The 22,153-nt window shown below is 45.3% G+C and overlaps 1 protein-coding gene across 4 annotated transcripts in view; it reads left to right on the top strand.

The window, feature by feature from the left end:
• Positions 1 to 16,348, top strand: part of LOC308578707 (putative helicase senataxin) — a 53,228-nt gene extending 36,880 nt beyond the window's left edge. For 3 of the 4 annotated variants that reach the window (XM_081179174.1, XM_081179176.1, XM_081179177.1), the window contains 12 exons: positions 473 to 617; positions 1,344 to 1,445; positions 3,053 to 3,168; positions 4,288 to 4,359; positions 5,307 to 5,459; positions 7,252 to 7,359; positions 8,546 to 8,733; positions 10,001 to 10,093; positions 10,854 to 11,024; positions 11,902 to 12,000; positions 13,502 to 13,589; positions 15,616 to 16,348. In XM_081179174.1, coding sequence (XP_081035300.1) covers positions 473 to 617; positions 1,344 to 1,445; positions 3,053 to 3,168; positions 4,288 to 4,359; positions 5,307 to 5,459; positions 7,252 to 7,359; positions 8,546 to 8,733; positions 10,001 to 10,093; positions 10,854 to 11,024; positions 11,902 to 12,000; positions 13,502 to 13,589; positions 15,616 to 16,188 — 1,908 coding nt within the window. In that variant the 3' untranslated portion in view covers positions 16,189 to 16,348. The remainder of the gene's footprint in view (positions 1 to 472; positions 618 to 1,343; positions 1,446 to 3,052; positions 3,169 to 4,287; positions 4,360 to 5,306; positions 5,460 to 7,251; positions 7,360 to 8,545; positions 8,734 to 10,000; positions 10,094 to 10,853; positions 11,025 to 11,901; positions 12,001 to 13,501; positions 13,590 to 15,615) is intronic. The other variant, XM_081179175.1, reaches the window with a different exon arrangement.
• Positions 16,349 to 22,153: the final 5,805 nt, after the last annotated feature.

Consider the following 22,153-nt stretch of genomic DNA (forward strand, 5'->3'; position numbering starts at 1 on the left):
ACAATCCCTTAAACAACAACTGCACTTTTAACTACTTCCATTAATATTGTCACATTAAATTATTTGTAAATCTACAGATGAAGCATTCAAACTGTATCCTTGTTCTTCCTGTGTGGATTGTTATGCATTCCTAGACTGGACATGACTACTTACAGTGGTACCTCAGATTACATACGCTTCAGGTTACAGACGTTTCAGGTTACAGACTCCGCTAACCCAGAAATAGTACCTCAGGCTAAGAACTTTGCTTCAGGATGAGAACAGAAATTGTGTTCCGGCGGCGTGGCAGCAGCAGGAGGCCCCATTAGCTAAAGTGGTGCTTCAGGTTAAGAACAGTTTCAGGTTAAGTACGGACCTCCGGAACAAATTAAGTACTTAACCCGAGGTACCACTGTATATGATTCAGTTGTTTCAATTGTGCTACACTGGGTGTAACTTACAACTTCTCTCCTCCCCCTTTTTTAATCTCCAGAGACCAGGAAAAGAAAATTCTGTGCAAAGCAAAATCAAGAACCGTGTGCTGCTGTGTGCCCCATCCAACGCTGCTGTCGACGACCTGATGAAAAAAATAATTCTTATGTTCAAGGGAAAATGTCAGGACAGTAGCAGTCCTTTGGGTACACTGAGTTCTTGTCCAGTTCTCATATGTGGAAGTCATGGTTTGGTGGGAGCAATTGGCTTGGTTATAGCTAAACGCTAAGACTTATTCAGGGTTTAAGTCACTTAGGACTGTGCTCCCACCCTTTCAGTGTAGTTAGCAGTAATTACGCTTACTGTAGCATATGTTCTTGCAGAAAAGTCATTCCAAATGGGGCCTGGTGCCATCTCTGTGTATCTTTTAGACTCCAAGCATGGTCTTTCCTGTACATCCTTACGCTTTTTAAAAAGGATATTTAGGGTCCTTTGAGATATTTTTAATGCTGCACTTGTCTACTGAAAGGTTTGCTTCATTTCTTTTTGCTAGTTTTAGTGGTTTTAAAAAATTGTTATTTGTATTTGGTTTTTTGCAAACCATCCTATGGGTGTTTTCAGCAAAAGAACGTTAAGTACCTAAGAAGAGCCTGCAGGATCAGGCCAGTGGTCCACGTAGCCCTCTTCCAGTTCTCATAGTGACCACCCAAAAACCTAAATGCTGCAACCTTTCCTTGTAGGAGAGTCGCTCTATCCCCTTGATCATTTAGTTGCCCTTTCCTGAACATTTTCCAACTCTTAGCTCTTAATATGCAAGATGCAGATTTCAGGATTTGCTAAGCAGATCAAAATTGTTTGCCAAATGCTTTTCTTTCTTTTTCAAAAAACTAACTGTAATGTAGCAAGGCACTGAGTATCTGTTTTACATCCAGGAAACTGTGGTGACATCAACTTGGTGAGACTGGGACAAGAAAACTCCATCAGCAGGGACGTCTGGAAGTTTAGTCTAGATGCCCAGGTCGACCATGAAATAAGTGAGTATCTTATAAAGGGGTTTTTTCAAGGTCCCCGTCCCCCCCAAATATTTTATTAGAAGCATTTCATTTATAAAAAGAGAGTGAGGAAAGAGAAAGAAAATGAGTGAGAATGAAAAAAGCAAATTCTTTTACATTACCATACATAAATATCCAGATGTGTATATTCTTATTATTCTAATACACATATAATTGTCAGTAAACTCATTCACAATATTATTGTATATATCCGAAGAAAGTCTGCGTCCATAAGCTGTCCAATCATATGCTAAGCCATTGATTAAGGGGAATAGTGTGTCTGTTCCTTCAATTCATCAGTATCAGTCTCTTGGCCACCATTAGGGTATGTAGATTCCATTTTTGCTGTCCTTTTGTCAATTTCCATACAATGGGTATATAGCTCAAGAGCACATTCACCTCTGAAAATCTTAATTTTTTCCGTAGGGTCTTTGTTTATATAGTTCAGCACTGCCTCCCCAAAACTTAGTAAGTTGGGACACAGTAAAAACATATATTTCAAGGAAGCACTGTCTATATTACAGCTCCAACAAAGAGCTACATTAGATAGTCCTTTCTTATACAAACATAAGGGAGTCCAGTAGAAAATAATACTTAGAATCTACTGGACTCCCTTATGTTTGTATAAGATTCATTGATGCATCTGATACTGAAGCTATGACATTTTCTTTTTGTCTAGGAAATAGTGAGCATTCCAAATCTTTATTCCAATAATTTCTTAGAGTTTAAGAAATTAAACTTTATCAAAGTTATTTGTTGATAGTAAATAACTATAAAAAGTAATCCTGCCTTTTTAGTTTCAAATGAATTATCCAATTGCTCCAAAATCTCTGGTGTGTCATATGCTGTGAAGGCTGCTGGACCAAAGATGTTGTTGCTGCAAGTATTGCCATTGGGCCACCTCTGACAAATGGTATTTTTCTCTTAGAGCATCATACACGTAAAATTTGTCTTCCTCATCTATCAGTTGGTTTTTCCCCATGGTCAATTGTCTATTGATTAGTTGTTTTAATAGTGAGGTCCAAAAGTTGGCCTCTGTTCTATCTGAAATAGTCTTCCCAGATCATAAGCCCAGAGCAGGGATTAGCTGAGGGGATGAAATCCTGTAACATCATCCTATCCATCCCATCCTATCCAGGTCTGTAGCCAGAGATTGTTTAATTAAATAAATTTATACGTGCAGGTTCTGCTTAGCAAACACAATGTGTTTCTTGGAAATGGTTTGTTAGGAACTACTTGTTTTCGAAAGCACATCATAGTGCAAGTAGATAAATAGATACCGCTCCGGCAGGAAGGTAAACGGCATTTCCATGCGCTGCTCTGGTTCACCAGAAGCGGCTTAGTCATGAGTGCAAGTAGATAAATAGGTACCGCTTCGGCGGAAAGGTAAACAACGTTTCTGTGTGCTGCTCTGGTTCGCCAGAAGCGGCTTATTCATGGTGGCCACATGACCCGCCGGCTCCCTCGGCCAGTAAAGCAAGCATTGAATTTCAGTGTGTGAGAGAAAGCATCTTGGTGAGTGACCAACATTCTGTTTCAAAAGTGGAATATAAATGACTAAACTAAAAGCACTTGGTTGAATTCCTTAGGCAAAGCAGCCCTTGGCAGACATCAAGATATCTGCAGACGAAAAGAAGACCTGGATCGACAGCTGGACATTATTTGTCGCCAGCGTGCTATAGCAAAAACCCAAAGCGCTAGCCAGGTACTTGTTTGTTAGCATGGGTAATTGGACTAGGATTAGCACGTCCAAATCAGGCTGTTGAGTAGGCTGGCATTCCGAAACTTGTTTAGACATGCTTTGCAGTGGGAGGAGGGAGGCATGAGGGAGGGGCCAAAACATGGTGGTGTCGTGCTTCACTTGTTCAAGGACGCAGCCTCCAGAAATGGGGGGTTCAGGTAGCAAGGGGGCTGTGCAGAACAAAATGTTTTTAGTAAGATTTGTTGAGTTAGAGCGTTGGTCCATCTAGCTCAGCATTGTCTGCTCTAACTGGCAGTCACTGTCCAGGGTTTCCAGCAAGGGTCTCTCCCAAACTTACCTGGAGATGCCATTGGGGATTGAACTGGGTCCCTCTGTGTGCAAAGCAGATGCTCTACCTCTGCACAGCAGCCTGTCCCCTAAAATGAAATAAGGTTCCAGTCCTCGTGGTTCTGAATTAAAGCTGACTTAATAGCTGCTCTTCACTGAATCAGACCATTGATCTCTCTAGCATTGTTTACATCAGGGTGGTTTGAGGTTTTTTGCTTCGCTAGAATGTGTCCTTGGAGTTTTGCTTTCCCAGATAGCAGATTGGGAGAGGGGTGTAGAATTGAGTCAGCTGTACAAAGGGAACACCCATTACTGACACATGACCCCTGCAAACTTGCTCAGAAAGGGATGCAGCCCTGAGGTTGAAAAAGGTTCGTCACCCTGATCTACACTGACAGGCAGCAGCTTTCCAGGGTTTCAGACAATGGATATTCCTCCCTGGAAATGCAGTTGAGGACTGAACTGGAGAGCTTCTGCATGCTTAGCAGATACTGCTGCTGAGCTCAGGAAGCTGCCTTATCTTTCATCCATCCAGCTCATTTTCTCAATACTGACAGGCAACAGCTCTCTGGGGTTTCAGCTGGAGTTACCTGCCTAGCCCTACCTGGAGATGCCATTGGAGATTGAATCTGGGACCCTCTGCATCCAAAGCAGATGCTCTGATGCTGAACTATGCTCTTCCCCATGCTTGGTTGTTTATGCTTTTCAAAAATATATGTTGCTATGGCCATTGGCTAATGCGAATAAAGTTTATCTTGCTAAAAATAAGAGTGCAACTTTCCCCCTTTCATTCAGCTGCAATTATTAGACAAGGAGATTTGCAGACTTGGAGAGGAAAGAAAGAGGCTCACTGTTCAACTGAAGAAGGTAACCATTTGGTCTTTAAGGTGCTCTTAAAAACAGCCTCACTCAGTGAACTGCTTTGTTTTGTCATGCAAAAAAGTGTTTGTATCTCAAGTTAGCTCCAGCTAAGATATATCTCTCATTACCGCAGATCACTGATGGTGCTGCTGCTCTGTTACACATCAGTCATGTGCCATAAACTCAGTCCAGTCATAGACTTATAAGCATTTGTGGGGGCTCAGAGATCATTGAGTCCAGTGTCTTGCTTTCTGTTCAGCTATTAAGGTGCCAGTCTGAGCCTTGAAAAGCACATCAAACAAAAAGAAGTTAGAAGTGTAGCGCTCCCTCCCACTTCCTCTTTCAGCTCTACAAGTTGTATGCAACTAAATTTTAATGGGCTCAATATGTTATTAATTGTGTTGGATACAACCTTTTGCACTTTCCAAGGCAGGGGGTAGCTCTCCTCACCCCCTTGTGGCACAGAAGGTGGGGCTCAGGGGCTTGGTGAGCATCGGGAGAAGTGGCACTGTTGTACTCTTGAGTGCCACACTGGTGAACATATGCCTTCATTTGACTCTAAGCAGGTATTGGCTGTGTTCATCATGAGTTATCATGAGCACAGGGAAGCTGTGTTATACTGAGACCATTGGTCTGTCTAGGTCAATACTATCTGCACTGACTGGCAGTGGCTGTTCAGGATTTCAGGCAGGGGACATCCAAAGCCCTAACTGAAGATACTGGCCAATGAAGCTGCCACCTTCTGCATTCAAAATGGGCACACCTCCACAGAGCTATGGCCCTTCATTTTAGCATCTAAGCCACTTCTTCCTCTAAAAGGAGCTGAATTCATCTTTAACCACACACTGAACAGGGACTTGTTGTAAAAACAAATCAGGCAGCTGAAAGAAAACTGGGCTCTGTCTGAAAACTAGGTCTTCTTCAAAATGAAATTCCTGGTTCTTATTTTCCAGGATTGCGGACGATCGCAAGGCGATTTGAAAGCGAATATCATCCTGAAGTCTCACATCATCTGCTGCACACTGAGCACCAGTGGGAGTAGCATGCTGGCATCAGCATTCCAGCGGCAGGGCTGTGACCCTCTGAGCTGTGTCATTGTGGATGAGGTTAGTGGGCACTATGGTGGCAAGGGGGTATTCAGAGGGGAGGGTGTCATTGGTACCTTTTAGGCATTGCAGAAACAACCCTTTTCATTTTAGCTGGCTTTGTATTTATTTGATTGTTTATTTCCACCACTGACACAACCTTCTGACACTAAAAGCCCTCAAGGCAGCTTTTTTGTTCAATGTGATTGATTGATTCTGGAGATATAGCCTTTTTTTCTTCTTCCTATTTTGAGATGTGTATGAGTGGCTTGCCTGGGGTTTTTTGTTGGAGGTACCGGTGAGTCAGAGCCTTGCCAGTTTTTCTTCCATGAAATGGGTATTTTGTGGAGCCCATAACAGTTTCTTAGATTTCCAGATAGGCCCCTGAGCTCCAAAAGGTTGGGTATCCCTGTTAGCAAACGAAGGATGCTGCCTTATATTGAATGAGACCATTGACCCATCTTGCCTATCCTGACTGGCTGCAGCTCTCCAGGGTTTCAGGCAAGAGTCTCTCCCAGCCCTACCTGGAGATGCCACCGGGGATTGAACCTGGGACCTTCTGCAAATCATGTGCCTTTTGGAGGGCATCTTGTTGTCTACCCTTAGACAGGCCTCTCTTACCACCTTACACTTTTCTCTGCAGCGTAACAACAGCAGTAAATATACTTTGCCTATAAGGACTGCCGCTTGTTTCTTCTTTCTCTGACCCTGGGCCTGATCACCACATTTCACAGCCTTCCTTCTGGCAGTAAGGAGTTTTTCCTTTTGCAGCTCAGACCAGTGGTTCCTTCATCCCAGAGAGCAGCACCCCCCCCCCTTTGAACCTTCTGCCAGCGAAGTCTTTCTCAAAGATGCCTAGAGCAGGGGACCTGAGAGTTGCAAAGCTTGTTCTTGGTCCCAGAACCTCAATTAATATCTTTGTAAGGGGAAATAATTATATTAATAGACGTAAGCTGTCAAGCAAGCCGCCCTGCCTCCTCTTACAGCCTGGTTGAAGGCAGTCAGTCTCGGGCCGTTAACAGGCTCTCCTCTGTCACTCCATTTAGCAAAATCTGACACTGTCCCCAGCCCCTGTCGTGGCAAGAACAACATGCAGAATCTTAATTTACTGTGTGTGCTGAAATTTGAAAATGAGTTTTCCTCTTGGCTTGAGTGCTTTGCACATTTTTGAGGGTGGGCATTTTGACTTTGATTCCAAGGTAAATCCGCCCCCTAAACTGGCTATCCACCAATCTCAAGTTGAAGAAGCCATTGCCACCATTATTATTTTTTTAAAAAACCCTCAACACTTTAAAATTCAGTTGCTGTAATCCAAGAACAAAATAGTCTTGTTTGTATGTTAGCATTTAGCTGTGCAGTTGAGCATTATGTGAAAGGGCTCCCATTTGGGGCTGGCAGGAGTTGCAGTTCCGAAACCTTTGATGGGCACTTGCTGGGTTGGGAGGGAAAGCTGAACTAGATCAAAATAACCATACAGGGAAAGCAGAAATACATTTAAATGGGAAGCAGACAAATAAATGTTGGAAGGCTAGGAATTTGGGATGATTATTATTTTTAATGCAAGATCCCCAGGAACCTCCCCTCTATTTGAAGACCCTGGCTTTCCCTCTCCTCCTGAAAACTGGCTTCTGGGGGTTGCAGTGGATGAGCTGCAGGTGTGGGGCTGGGGGTGGGAAGGGGGAGCAGGATTTGATGCAAGATGGCTCCTGCAGCAAGATCTTAGGATCCATACCTGTGGCTTTTCTGTCATTGCCTGGAATATACCTCTCTTCCTGTCACCCCATTCACACTGCTATGTTTTTCTTCGTAAAAGGCTGCACAGTCTTGTGAGATGGAAACTCTCATCCCGCTCACTCATGACTGCAAAAAACTGGTCCTGGTTGGAGACCCAAAGCAGCTTCCTCCCACAGTTAGATCTATGGTGAGTACGGCACAAATTAAGGTGTTTTCTCTATCCCAGGAAAGATGAAGTTGTGCAGCATTCTTTTTATCTCATGACCCTGTTATTGGCATGCATAAAGTAGACCACCTATCAGCTCCTTAATGGCATATGAGCTGTTTCCAGTGGCGATGACTGAATTACTTTGCCTGATCAAATGAATCACACAGTTTTGCAGGCTTTTCTGAAATCAGCCCATGTGGCTCCCATTTTGGTAGACAACAGAGCTTTTGGTGAAAGATTTATCTACCCAAGCAAGCTGGGATACATTCCAGTGGCAGGTGAGGCAGAGGCAAAAGTGGGTAGGGCCAGTGTTTTAAAATGCATTTTAAAAATGTATATTAAGAAATATACCCATAGCAATAGCCTTTGAGAGACTTTTGCTGCTCAAGCACCACTAATTCTCTTAGTTCTGATGCACTGGGGAGAACGTCAGAAGAGGGGAGATGTTCCTGCACTCTTTTTCTCCTGCCATCTTCCCCACATTCCAGTATATAAAAAGTAGGGTTATTTCATGGGACTGTTAATTTCCCAAGCCTTTTAGGTAGCTCAAGAGGGCTCATTCATTCGTAATCTCTACTTCAAACATCTCTTCCCTGCCGTGAACCCACCCCTGCCTCATTCCCTCCCCTCCCAATTTGTGAAATGGGCATAATATTACTGATTTCCCTTTATAGGATGGTGGTAAGGGTTATCACAAGGTAATGTACATGTGACACTTTGAGCCATCTAAATCACTGTAAATGTTAAACTGTAAACTAATACTGATCTCCAAGCCCTCATGTTTATGTAGCCAAAATGTGGTAGCTATGCACAAAGAAATGCAGCTTGCAGCAGCCATGCAGAAAATGCAACAGCCATGCACAAGACTTGGTTTCAGTGGACTTGGTTTGGCCTCTCAGTTTGCAGAAGTACAAAAATATGGTTGGGGGGTACCTAATGATGTTTCTTCCAAAAACAGCCCAGTGAGAACTGAGTGTGCCCATGAAATACTGGCTTACTCTTGGGAGAGGGAAAAGACAAAAAACCCAGAGGGTGTGGAGTTAGCTGTATAACCTGAGCAATTTCACATGGCAACCTCTTGTTCTTTAGTTGCTATCTGCACCTGACCCACCCACTGAAAGTCTCATTCCTCCTCCTTTCTCTTGCTTCTTTCCCACATTGGCAGAGAGCTGAGGAATACGGCTATGGGCAGTCTCTGATGGAGCGGCTGTGCAGACAGCTGGATGCGCAGCTCCAGAATAAAGTCATTGACAGGCTTCCAGTCCTGCGCTTGACCACTCAGTACAGGATGCACCCTGAGATCTGCCTCTTCCCTTCTAACTACGTCTACAACCGTGCCTTGAAAACTGACATGTGCGTAGTCACCTTTTTGTTATTGATTATCTCACCTCAAGTCAACAGACATTGCAGAAGAAGTGGACGAATGAATGTGGACGAATGAACCTGATTGTGGACAAAGGTTCCACTTTATCCTGGATTTTTCAGAACCCCCAAGTCCAGTGGTGGGTTGGCTATGCTCTCCAGATGTTGCTGGAGTCCAGCAGCCCCAGCCAGGAGGGCCAGTGGTCAGGGATGGGGGGACTTGTAGTCTGGCAACACCTGGACATCATATCCGGTGTGTGTCTGTGTGCGTGTTTTAGAGGGGGAGGGAATACACTTGCTCAGACACTATAGGTGAGTACTCAGGTGAGTGAAAATTCTGCACATGATCATAGGCATCCATCCTGACTCCTTCTGGCAACCTGATTTGATACGTAAACAATAATAATCTTTCTTTCTAACCATTTCTGAAATGTTACTGTTGAATTATGTCTCTTTGATGCTTGTCTGGATTTGTATAGTGGCAAGTAGCTATATTTATGCCAAGCTGCTGCTGCTGCTGCTGAGCTTTTTTAAAATAAATAAATAAAATAAAATTCTGTGCCCTTACACTTCAAATTCTGTGTCAGGAAATGCTGGTTTAAGTGACATGCATGAACTGTGCATATGACTCACTCATTGTTTTTGTAATTTATCTTACTTTGCACAATTTCTTAGCTGGGTTTTCTGTTGCTCCTGGGAAAGTCAAAAGCACTCCAGAAACCTTGTTCTGACTTCATTCTTGCTCCTGGGGGCTCCCATAGACTTTCTGAACCTTCACCAGGGAAAATCTGTATAAGCCTCTGTATTTTTTCACCCTTCTACTGCTAATCTCTGCCTGTGCTTGTCATACTTTTGGAATGTTTCCCTGCCTCCCTGACATGCAGGGCCGTAGCTAGGGGGTGTCAAGATGGGCCCCCGCCAGGGGCGTAGGCGATGGGGGAGGGACGCAAAACCGGCTTTAAAATATGCCTATAAATAAATATAAATATCAATTATTGCCTCATAAGAAATGGTTTTAAATAGAAGGTGAATTGAAGGGGGGGGGCGGTTGGAGGAGAGGCAGAAAGAAGAGCTAATTTGTCTGTGACTAGTTCTGCCAGGGGCACAAGATCACCTGGCTACAGCTCTGCTGACATGCTAGTTTTCTCCAGGTGGGGAATATCGTGTGAATGGACAGTGTCTCCTCCAGGAATAAAGAATTTAGCCAATTGACTTTCAACACTGTTTTTACATGGTGACTATTTTCATGGCGTTACAGGAGGACAGAAGAGAACCGATTCTCTAAGGATTGGCCCTTCCTACCGTACCTCCTCTTTGATGTTTTGGATGCCCATGAGATACGGGAGAGCGAGTAAGATACTCATTTATTTGCTTGTTAAATGTGTAGTCTGCTTTTTTCACGGTAGCTAGCAGCAGTGAAATAAAAAAGCAAAATACAAAACAAACAAATTCAAGCAAAAACCAATACAAATGAAACATTATTGATTTGTTTTAATTTATTGTTAGCTGCTTTTTACACAAACAAGTCTCAAAGCAACTTAACAGATTAAAAAACAAAGAAGACTAAAAACCTTCAAAAAACAAAACAAAATGCATAATTTTATAAACTTCTACTGCATTGCCATTTCTCTAAAGTAAGAAGCCCCAAAGGCTGCAACCTTTCCTCATAGGGAGAGTTGTTGCATCCCCTTCATCGTTTAGGTTGCCCTTTGCTGAGCCTGGCTCAAGGACCCCTTAGTTCAGCATCCTGTCCTCAAAGGGGCCAAACAGATGCCCCACTGGAAAGCCTGCAGCAGTCTTAATCTGATCTTTCCCACTGTCCGCGACAGCAAGAGCAGGTGGCAGTTTGGGCAGCCATGTCCTCCTTCACTGCTGACAAAGAGTTTTGAGAGCTACCTTTTTTCAGAGTTGGAGAGAACCAATAAGTTTGAAGTCAACTTTTAGGTCACCTAGCCAGAACCATGTGGGGGCAGGGTATGTCCCCCAAACCCCCTTTCAAGAGAAACAAACAGCCTGTGCTGACTTTTAACCTGAGGCACTCATCCATCTACAAGGCCCTTCCGCTCATCCTTTTCTTCTCCCCCCCTTCTTTTTACTACTTTCTTGTTCAGTTCCTTCGTCAATCTCCAGGAAGTGAAACTGGTTGTAGAATTAATTACGTTAATTACAAAAACGAAGAAAAGCATCAACTATCGTAACATTGGGATCATCACCCCATACAGTGCTCAGAAAAGAAGGATCCTGCTCGAGCTGGAGAAAGAATTTGGAAGAGAAGAAAAGGGGTAAAAGCTTTGCAAGCCTTGAGTGGTCAGGGAATTATGGGAATCTGAGTCCCTCAAGCAGGAGATGGAAGAATTCCTCTATGGAGAAAAGGCATTCCCTCAGGGGAAAGGGAGGATGCTTCTCAGATCAGAGCTGGGAAACCTGCTGTGTCCCTCTCGATGCTGCTGGACTCCCAACAGCCCCAGTCAGGATGGCCTGTGGGGGGGGGGGATACTGTCCAGCACCACCTGGAGGGCCAGGGTTTCCCCATCCCTGTGGTGTACAAAAGTGCAATAGGTAGCCAGCTCTGCCCACACTTGGGCAGCCATTCCTTGCTGGACTTGCCTGCACTTATTTCATAAAATAGAAATTTCCTTCCCTCTGTTTCCCTGTTGTTAAAATGTACATTGTAGGCTCCCTGGGGCAGGGATCTCTCTACTTAGATGATAGTAAAGCTAGGGCTGCCATACGTCTGGATTTTACCAGACGTTACCAGGATTTCAAAGATGGAATTGACATCTGGGGGGATTTTTGGAAGGTGGCCTTTTGTGCCGGATCTTTTTGAAATACAGCAACCCTAGAAAGTGTATGTAAACAAAAATATTTTCCCCTCCCAAAAAAACTCATTTCTTTATGCAGCAGCTGTGTGTGAAATATAGGATATGTTCTCATTTTAGTAGTGGAACAAGTGATGTGCCGCAGCCCATTCAGTGACTCTGGTAATCTTCCCTCTGCCCCTCCCTCTTTTTCCACACACACAGACAATAAGTGCAGAGTTTTCTTCTAATGTCATAAGAGTGTGGCTTGTTTCCTTCTTAGTTTCACCTCTGCTTTCGGGAGGCAGTACTAATAAAAATAAATGTGTTGAATGGCTCTGTACATTCCTTCCTTTTTCAGCGTTGCAGAAGTCGACACTGTGGATGGGTTCCAGGGCCGTGAGAAGGACTGCATCATTGTCAGCTGTGTCAGAGCGCAAAGCACGCAAGGGTCAATAGGGTAAGGCTTTCCTGTTGTTTTGTGATGTGTCAACTGGGGTGCCTCTGCTGGCCATTCTAGGGCTCGGGTGCAATCCTTGGGGTGGTCAAGTGTGTGGGCCATTGTCCACAAGTCACAGCTGTCTGTTAGAGCCCCTGTTGGTCTCTGGCCGCATTCTTGCAGCCCCCTGCGATGCCCATAAGGGAATCCAGGAGAGGAGAGGTTTGTGGTCCCACAATAGTCTTTGCAGGGGGTGAGGGCAGGCCTGGGCCATGTGAGCTTCGTCACTGCAGCTCTCTTACTGCAATGGACTTCCCATTCCTGAGGCTGGCAAAATGGCTTCTCTGAGGGAGCTTCTGCTGTGTCTCACTGGGGGAGAGGAGAAATGGAGCCCCAAAGCCCTGTCCTCCCTGGCAGGCAAGGGGTTTGGGGCTCTCAGGTGTGACCCGGCAGAATTGTTGGCCCCACGGACGGCTGATGGGGTGAAATCAGGCAAACAGGGCTGCACATCTTTTGGTTTTCCTTTACAGCTTTGGGTTTTTCCTGTTTTTTTGAGAAGGAGAAAAAGGTCACAGCTGCGCTAATGGTGCCTTTCTGTTTTGCAAGTCACCTTTGGAATGAATAAAATATTCAGGCACAGTTTTGAAATATTAACGAGAGAGTTTTCACATGAATCACAACAAATAATATTAATCTGCCAATGGTTTGTGCTGCAGGGATGTGTGGCTAAGGTCTAAAGCTGTTTCCCACCACCAGCCCACTTCCTTTCCACCTGGGGGGGTGGGTGGAAGGGCACTCTGTGCTTGGAAGCCACATGGTGGGGGGGGGGGTGTAGCTGAAATTGCAAAAGCATATCATGGACTGACTTCTAAGATTTATGCCCCAAGCTTCTCACTTTGCTCTCAAATGATGTCCAATAAAGGAGGCACCCAAGGAACAATTGAATTAAATGATAATTAAAGCTATCGATAAACAACCATTTTGAGTGTTTTAAATTATAATCTTAAAAGGTATTTCATAAAAAAACCAATGGGGGAGGCAGAGAGAAGCTAAAATATTGCAAAGCAAGGGAAAAAACCATGTATAAATGAACATCACTAATAAATATTCACCACTAACGAAATTGATCAAAATCAGGGCCTCCAATAAAAAATGTAAAGCAGAAACATGGCAGCAGGGGGTTGTCTCTACTCAGAGGAGGCCCACTGAAATTATACATAGACATGGAAACCTTGGTAGGAATGCCTGCAACCTTTTAGTAGTGCACTTTCAAATGCAGGGATTTAGTGAACCCCACTGTGGTCATCTAGTCACAGTGTTTCCCAACCTTGGGCCTCCAGCTGTTTTCGAACTACAATTCCCATCATCCCTGACCACTGGTCTTGCTAGCTAGGGATGATGGGAGTTGTAGTCCAAAAACAGCTGGAGGCCCAAGGTTGGGAAACACTGATCTAGGAGGACACGGGGGGGGCACTGTCCATCCTGAGCCAGCTTCACCTGTGGCTTGTTTTGGCCTCTCCAGGTTCCTGAAGAGTCTGCAGCGTCTGAATGTCACCCTCACCCGAGCCAAGTACAGCCTCTTCATCCTGGGACACCTGAAGACGCTCATGGTAAGTGGAAGAAGGCATGAAGTCTCTCTCTGGATATATACGTCAGCCCTCCTTGTAGAGAAAGGCGGGACTTGGAGGGCCAGTGGGGGTGCCCTGGCAGTGTGTGGGGCTTGGCCCAAGACCCCCCCATTGCCTCCCAAAGCCATAAATCAGGCCTACTTCATAGGGTTGTTTGGAGGAGCAGGGTGCCAACAGGCCCAGTATGCTGTGTCTATATGTGGTGCTCTCCGCCTGCCCTTGAAAAGGGGGCACAGATTTGCTGCTCTGGCTGTGGCAGGTGAGAATTGCAGTTCAAAACTTCAGGAGGGATCTAGGCTGGCCAGAGGTGTTGTAGACAATTCAATCTTTTGAATCTTTGGGGTAGGGGAAAATGTTGGGCCACATGTATTCATTCATTTATTGAATTTAGGTCCAGCCCTCCAGAGCCCAGGGCGGTAAACATATCAGACACAAAACAATGGTTTAGAGAGCCTTCTAAGAAGAGCTACAGTTCTAAACCTCTTTGGAAAAGGCATTCTCTCATCCCGTATCCCGTGTCCTTCTGCCACCGAAGGCACCTGTGTAAACAAACAGGTTTTCAAACTCCTCCTGAAAGGCAACAATGAGGGAGACAGGCGCAGCTCCCCAGGGAGGGGGCCACTACAAAGAGGGAGCTACCACTGAGAAGGTCCTGTTGGGGGGGGGTCAGTGCCATCTCAATTTTGTCCCTGTTTGTGGACGCCCAGAGGAACCTGAAACTCGGGTTTCATAGATGGTAAAACTTACGTTACTTTAGCTCTTTCACCAGTTGATCTTAGACTAGCAGTATGGTATTCCAGAGCTAATGGACTGGACTACAACTCCCATCATTCCTGACCATTGAACACTGTGGTTTTCCATGCAAGGCCAAGCATGGCATTTCTGGGAGGTGTTTGTGAGATGCTGTAAGGGCCGGGGATCCTGCAGCCCTGCAGATGTGCGATGCCCAGCAGCCCCACCGGCCTGGCCAATGATGAGGGGCGGTGAGAGATGGAGTTCAGCAACTTCTGGGGGCCACAAAAGTTCCCCACTCCTTCCTCTGTGCTAGAATGCCAGCTGTGTGCAGGGCAGCAGAGAAAGGGATGCCGTCCTCTGCCATGCTGGTTGCCCCTGTCCCATCAGACTCCTGTCCTGCCAGTTGTCTCCCAGGGAGGCGCCCAGTCGGGGGATAAAGCAGCTGGCATGGGGGACTCCCCTTTCCATCCTGGCACTTTCCTGCATGAAGTCAGTTACTCCCATATTGGGCGCAAAGTCTTCATGTGGTCCTTTTCCCTAGCCTTGTACCATAACGACTTTGCCACTAGAGGGCCTCCAATCCAGGTTTGTCCATTGGAAGGCCTGGCAATGATGGTTTGCTCCTGTAAAGTTCAGAGTTGTGAACGGATTCCTGTTAAACACTCGTTTCCCTGCTGCTTCTGCTTGTTTTGTAACTGCAGTGAGGAGGGAAGGATCCTTATAGCCCGAGTACGGCCATATTGGAGGGATCCTCTGTTGCATGTTCACAAACCACTGTTTACCAGTGGGTGCAATCCAGAGGAAGTTTGTCCTCATTTCTCCTGACACCCATTATTAGTGGTCTCTAGTGTTTTAGATTTATTAAGCCAGCCTTAGAGGAAGGGTGAAGAACACTTTTCAGGCCAAGGCCCCCATTTTCCCCAAGCTGAAAGCTGTTGAGAGATGCACTCCAAAAGCAAGGGAAGCCCAAGACTGACAGAGTCAAACTCCCACTTTCCTGCAGTGCAGCCAAGAAGCTAGAATGGTCTCCTAAGCAGCAGGCAGTAGGGTTGAGAAGAAGTTGAAGGTTGGCAGGCCAGCTGGGAACACTAGGGGGCAGATTAATTCCACCACCGCCAGGTTCCCCTCCCTGCCTGAGAAGGAAAGAGAACTGGGATCAAGTTACAACAGTTTCTAGTTTGAGGCATCAGATTAATTTCCCCCAGCTTATAGACCACCACTACCCCCAAATCATAAGAATTTGTTTTGTAAAAAAGAAAATTTCCTTTTGTAGGAAAATAAAGATTGGAATGCATTGATTAAGGATGCTCAGAAAAGAGGCTCCATCATCAAGACCACCTCCAAAACCATGTACAACAGTATTCCTTGCTATGCAACTGGTGCTAAGATGATCCTGAAGCCCATGTCAGCCCAGCAGAGACTGGCGAGAGCCACAATTGGGCAGGTGACCACGGTGGCCACATCGGGTGAAGCTCCTGCACAACATCCCCAGCCATCATCTTCTGGTGCTCCTGCTCCTGCTCCAGGGAGCAATAAAGAATCTCCTGCGCAAGCCCAGCCGAGTCTGGTGGTACCCAGATTTGGGCAGGTGACCATGGCAGCCCTGATGAATGAAGTCCCTGTACAGCATCCCCAGCCATCATCTTCTGGTGCTCCTGCTCCAAGGAACAGTGGGGCACCTCTAATGCCAGCATCTGGGCACTCCAGTTCCTCAAACCCACAGGCTACATCTCAGAATAGGCCAAGAGATCCGCGGCTGGCCAAGAGGGCAGAGGAAGGAGTCAGAAGGAGCCCCACTGAGAGCCATAGCCCCACAGATCCCAAGCGACAGAAGACAACAGAGTAGCCCTACCTGTATAAGCAAGAACTCTTATTGTGGCTGCACCATGTACAGCCTTTTTCTGAACGATCAGCTTTCTGGTTGGTTCCCTGTTCCCTGTAAGATAATGTATTTTTTTTTTGTTTAATATATTTTTAATAAACTATTTTATTTGATACCAATACAATATATTGAGTCTCTTGTTTTCAAGTCATAAAACCATTCAAACAAATCAGTTGTATCCAGAGTGAGACATTACTGTTATTGGCAATTTGGGATTGAGGGAAAAGAGGAAGTGGGAAGAGAGAGGAGGAGGAAAGGGGGAGAACTTTTTTTTTGAGAATCATAAAATTGTGGAGTTTATGTCCTTCTACGTAGAATTGTAGAGCAGCCAGATCAGTACTAGCGACCCACTGGAAGAACATAAATGGACTGTCACATAATAAATGGCTAGATAAGAGTACAGCAGGTAGTCCTATCTGAAAAACTAAATCACCATACCGAACTCATGAGATGCACTGCAAAAAAATTATTTCTTTTGTTATGTCATTCATTTATAGAATTCATTAATAGTCAGCAAAGTTTGTTCCCACCTACAATTCACACAATGTCTTGAAGAGGACTTATTCTTAATATTGTAGGAAATGACTGACTGGAAGTATAGGAAGTGACAAGTTATTTTAAATGTTATATAATTTACATCTAAGATAAAACTTTAAACAATGGGGTGGGGGGGTAGAGGCTTCACAGAGCAAGCCTCAGATTCAGCGTTTGCATTTACCTGCCACGTTCCAAGGCAAAATGTCACTATGGGGCTTAGGAGGAGGCCCCACCTGAGCACAACATCATCTCCAGATTTGGCAGAATCCCGGACAAGGCAAGCCTCTGAGGAATCTCTGAGGAAAAACGACAGGGTGGGGAAGTGCTTGTGTCATCCGTGGAAGATTCTGCAGAAGCACTGTGCAGTATCTGGCTCATCACTAGCATCAGATTCATTAATATCCAGCAATAACCTACATTTGTATTAATGATTCTGGAACATAGGTGTCTGCCTTATACTGAGTCAGGCCTTGGTCCATCTAGCTCAGTACTGTCTACACTGGCAGGCAGCAGCTCACCAGGGTTTCAGGCAATGGGTCTCTCTCAGCCTTACCTGGAGATGCTGGGGCTTTTAGCATGCAAGGCAGATGCTATGCAGCTGATCCACAGAACTTGCTATGGTTCTGACATAACAAACATGAGGAAAGTGCAGTTATGCCCTCGCTGCCTCATTTCAGTAATCAGCAGAATATTTTCCTCAATCGCCTAGAGCAGGCACGTCCAACAGGTAGATCGTGATCAGTGGACGTCTGTGGTAGATCACTGGCTCCCCCCAAAGAAGCTCAACAACTCTGGCTCCCCTAAAAAAAAGTTCAACATTTTTGCCCTGCACCCCCCAAAAACAGGGCTTTCCTCCTTCCTAAAAAAAAAGCTCAACTTGGACCTGAACCCCCCAAAAATGGGGATAGATCACTGCCAGTTTATAGCACTGTGAGTAGATCACTGTCTTTTGGGAGTTGGACACCCCTGGCCTAGAGCCTGAGATGGCCCTGGAATATTAAAAAACCCACTTTGCTAGGCCAAGGAAGGGAGAATGCACCTAGATGCGCTCTCACCTATCTGGGTTTTAAAAATGGCAAGAGGCAGTAACCACCAACCTCTCTCATGTTTCCAGTCTCAAGGGGAGTAGAGAAATAGAAGAGATGAGGGGTTTTTTTTGTGTGCCTGGCTACACAGCCATTAGCCAGAAGAAACTAGTCCCATTAGCCCAAACAGCCTCAAATCTGCACTCATCATTCCCCCATCTGCCCACTTGGCAGTTTAATCTTTGTTGCAGCTGCAAGGGTTATTTGTTGAGAGTGGGGATGTTTGGCTGGACATCCATAATGGCGTTTTGTTTTTCAAAATTTCACATACAATCCACCATAAAATGAAGCACAACACAATAAAACATAATTTGAATATTGGTGGAGTAGCACCTTAGAGACCAACTACGGTAAGTTTGTCCTGGGTATAAGCTTTCATGTACATGCACAGTTCTTCAGATATCTGAAGTGTCCATGCACATGAAAGCTTACACCTAGAACAAACTTAGCTGGTCTCTAACGTGCGTGCTACTGGACAATTTTTTTCGACTGCATCACACCAACATGGCTACCTACCTGAATCTTGAACACTGGTGGGTGTGTATGTTTTGCAAGTACATACCTAAGGAATAAATAAGCCAGTGCCTTCATCTGCCCATTTAGCACAAAACCACAGGCTCCTATTCATACACAAACGCACCCTTAAGACAGGATTTGTGAACAAATGGGACAATAGGGAGGCTTCTGCATTTCCTTCCACCTTGTAGAGAAATATTTGAGGTGACTGAAAGAGTAAAAATGGCTTTAGGAGTTGTTTTTTTGTGGGTTTCAGACATGTGGTTCATATATTTATATATGTGTTTGCTTGGTACATTTATGGACATCTATTATATATAAGACCTTAAGATTCTTATAACCACCAGGTCTTCAAATGCCACACAGAAACAGCCATTCTATCAGGCTGCCTCAGCAGGAATGATGGGAAGCAGGGCCCTTCCCTCAAGCACCTCCTACGGCCAAAATGTTTCCCTAACTTATAAGAACGGCTCTCTGAGAATTTGCTCCTTTGGGAGGAATGTTTCCTCTTTCCTCCCCATCCATCTTGCCTTGTGTGCTGTGTATTTTGCATTGCAACCCTGTGCGTAGGGACTGGTTTCAATCTGGTATGTAAGCCGGGCTGAAGAGCTGGTTAAAAATGCACCTCAAAGTAACTGATTCATAAGCACAGTGTTATAAGAATTCTGAGGTCTCAAATATAGAATAAATGTTCATAAATGCAAACACACATACATAAACCACGTGTCTAAAATAGTACAGGAGAGCAATCCTGAAGCCATTTGGACTCTCCCCAAAGGACCTCAAATATTTCTCTGCAGCAGGAGGATGGGAGAAACTTTCCAATTGTCTTTTCACTTGCAAATCCTCCCTGCAGATTCAGCCTGGCAAGTTTCTGCTAAGCTGAGCAGACTTTCAGTAAGGTGTAAATTTGTAAAAAGGAGATTCAGGAACTAAAGTATTTAATATTGCAGTAGTGAGTTCTGCAGGCTTAGGTTGGAAGGTCAAACAAGACTACAGTCAAGAAACCGAAGCAAACCAGTGGCCAGGAGGCCCAATCTTTTTTGTTGCAACAAGACTCCAAACTACAACACAGGAGAAGCAGAGAGAATCAATGGGTTACATCCATATTTCAAAGTTTCCCACAATACATCTCAGGATAAATCATCAAGACATCATAGATATGTTACAGTAAAGGTGTGGTCTCAGGTAGAACCTGAGATCCAGGCATGCCCGTCACTCAAATATAGTCTTTCATACTTACTCCATCACAGTACAAAGGAAAGTATTTATAGTTTCCAAGTCCCTGAGTCAAGTCAAATACACCCCTTTGTCTTGACTGGGCTTTGATATAAGAAAAAAACCCTGTTCCTTTTCCATTATGGGGTATCCAGGAGCCCATATAAAGTCCTTTTGTAGGTTCTCTATTGGTAGGATAAAATAACAGAGACCAACCAGAGAATATTGAGAAGCAAAGCAGCTAGTAAGCATGATCTTTATTAACTGTTGCAACAGGGTGCTGACCCACACGCAGGAGAGAGGAGGATAACCCCAAGCCATGCATGCAAGCCCTTATATAGACATTTTAAGTTGCCCGCCCTGGAGTCCAAGACCACCCCCAGAAACATCATACATACACCACAGAAGGGGTGTATCCCAAGACCACCCCCAAAACATCATACGTACATCAGAGAAGGGGCAGGTGAACTACAGCAGAAATCTGAGTGTGTTGTTTATCACCTGTCTGGCAAGTTACCTAATTGCATTATCTGGATTTTGGCCACTCTTTTGTTATTATAACTACTTAATTCCTGAATCTAGGTCACAAGTCACAGGCTCACACCCTGTTCATGTCTTGAATGTGCCCTTAAGATGGGATTGGTGAGGACAGGATTTGTGAGGAAAGAGAAAATCGGGAGGTTTCCCACCTTGACCTTGCAGAAAAATATTTGAGGTCAATTTGTTCAGGACCTAATCTGCGGATTTTCAGACATGTGGTTTATATATACAGTCCTGAATACACACACACACACACACACACACACACACACACACACACATATGACCTTAAAATTCTTATAACAGCTTCATCCCACTATGGGGCTGGTAGGCATTGTGATTGAGATGGTTATCTATCTGACACTCTTGGGGCAGGATATCACTGGCCATGACTCCTTGGGAAGGCCCTGCAGATGTGACTGTACACCTCCGGGATTATGGTGGGCTCACTCATCCCTCCCCTTATACCTCACTTCCCTGGGTCCTAAATACCATTGGAACTGAGAAGATTGATACAACGAGTGATTTATTATGATTTTCTAAAGTTTTCCCATTGAGCCAGCACATAAATTCATTTATCAGTGAATCGCTACATTTGGTATTGACACTTTGCCTTGTTTTCCTTTGTTGGAGACCTGGGGCTCAGCGGGGAGTCAGAGACTCCTGAGCTGAGCTTCCCTTGCCAATGCAAAGCCTTTGCAGATATGTTGCTGTTATTTTCTCTTGACACTAGAGGATTTCCTTTGACAGGTGAAAGGCTGGGAAATGTGCACGAGTGAATAGTTTGGTAATATGCAGCGGAGGCTCTTCTCATGGTGTGCGTGTGGGGGGGCGTCTTTCAGCCCCCTTCCAATTTCCTGGTAACGCCATCTCAAAGGAATGGCCAGGCTATCCAAAAAATGCAATCAGTAAGGCATTATCAGGTATCTTGGCAGACAGGAGAGAAGCAACTCTCAAATTTCTGTGGAAGACTGCCTCCTCCTGTGATGTATGTATGATGCTTTTTGGGGCGGTTGTTGACTACAGGGTGGGCAAGTTTCAAAGTCTTTATAGGGGTTTGCACACCTTTATTGTAGGTCTCTCTTGCCTCCTTGCAAGGAGAGGGAATTCTGCTGCAACAGATAAATAAGGATCTGCCTTGCTTTCAGTGAGTCCTGCCTCCATCCACTCATCTCTGACCAATCATGGGCCTTGGGGAGTTGGGCAGCAAAAGCCAACCCACCTATTTTCTATAACAACAGAAACAGCTCTTACTGTCTGTTTTCTTGATAAAAAAGAAAAAGCGACCAATTAATAAATAAAGCAAATGAATTCCGAAGTAGACCCCGTCCGAGTTTGGTGGTAAATATATTTCAGGAGAGGGACGCGGGTGGTGCTGTGGGTTACACCACAGAGCCTAGAACTTGCCGATCAGAAGGTCGGCAGTTTGAATCCCCGTGACGGGGTGAGTTCCCATTGCTCGGTCCCTGTTCCTGCCAACCTAGCAGTTTGAAAGCACGTCAAAGTGCAAGTAGATAAATAGGTACCGCTCCGGCGGGAAGGTAAACAGCGTTTCCGTGCACGGCTCCGGTTCGCCAGAAGCGGCTTAGTCACATGACCCGGAAGCTGTACACCGGCTCCCTCGGCAAATAAAGCGAGATGAGCGCCGCAACCCCAGAGTCAGCCACGACTGGATCTAATACCTATATTGCAGGAGGCGTGAGGACCCTTTGGTCCACCACATGCTGATGGACTACAACTCCCATGATCACCTGGCCCTGCTTGCTGGGCGCTGTAGTCCAATCAGCTGCCAGAAGGCTGAAGGTTCCCCCGTCCCTTCCTCGATTACAGCCTCTGTTTACCGTTACCCGAGCATCCCGCATTAACATCCCGCATTAACATCCCGCCACACCCGCTCAGCAACCCCTGTTATTCCACGCCGCTCCCACTAGAGGGTGCTGTCCCGCATCCCTTCCTTTCTGTTCCGTCCCTTTCCGCAGGAACCAGCTCGGCAGAGCTTGCGTTTCCCACCAGCGCTTTCCTGGGAGCGGACC

The sequence above is a fragment of the Podarcis bocagei genome (assembly GCF_964188305.1).
Source record: "Podarcis bocagei genome assembly, chromosome: Z".
Lineage (NCBI taxonomy): Eukaryota > Metazoa > Chordata > Lepidosauria > Squamata > Lacertidae > Podarcis > Podarcis bocagei.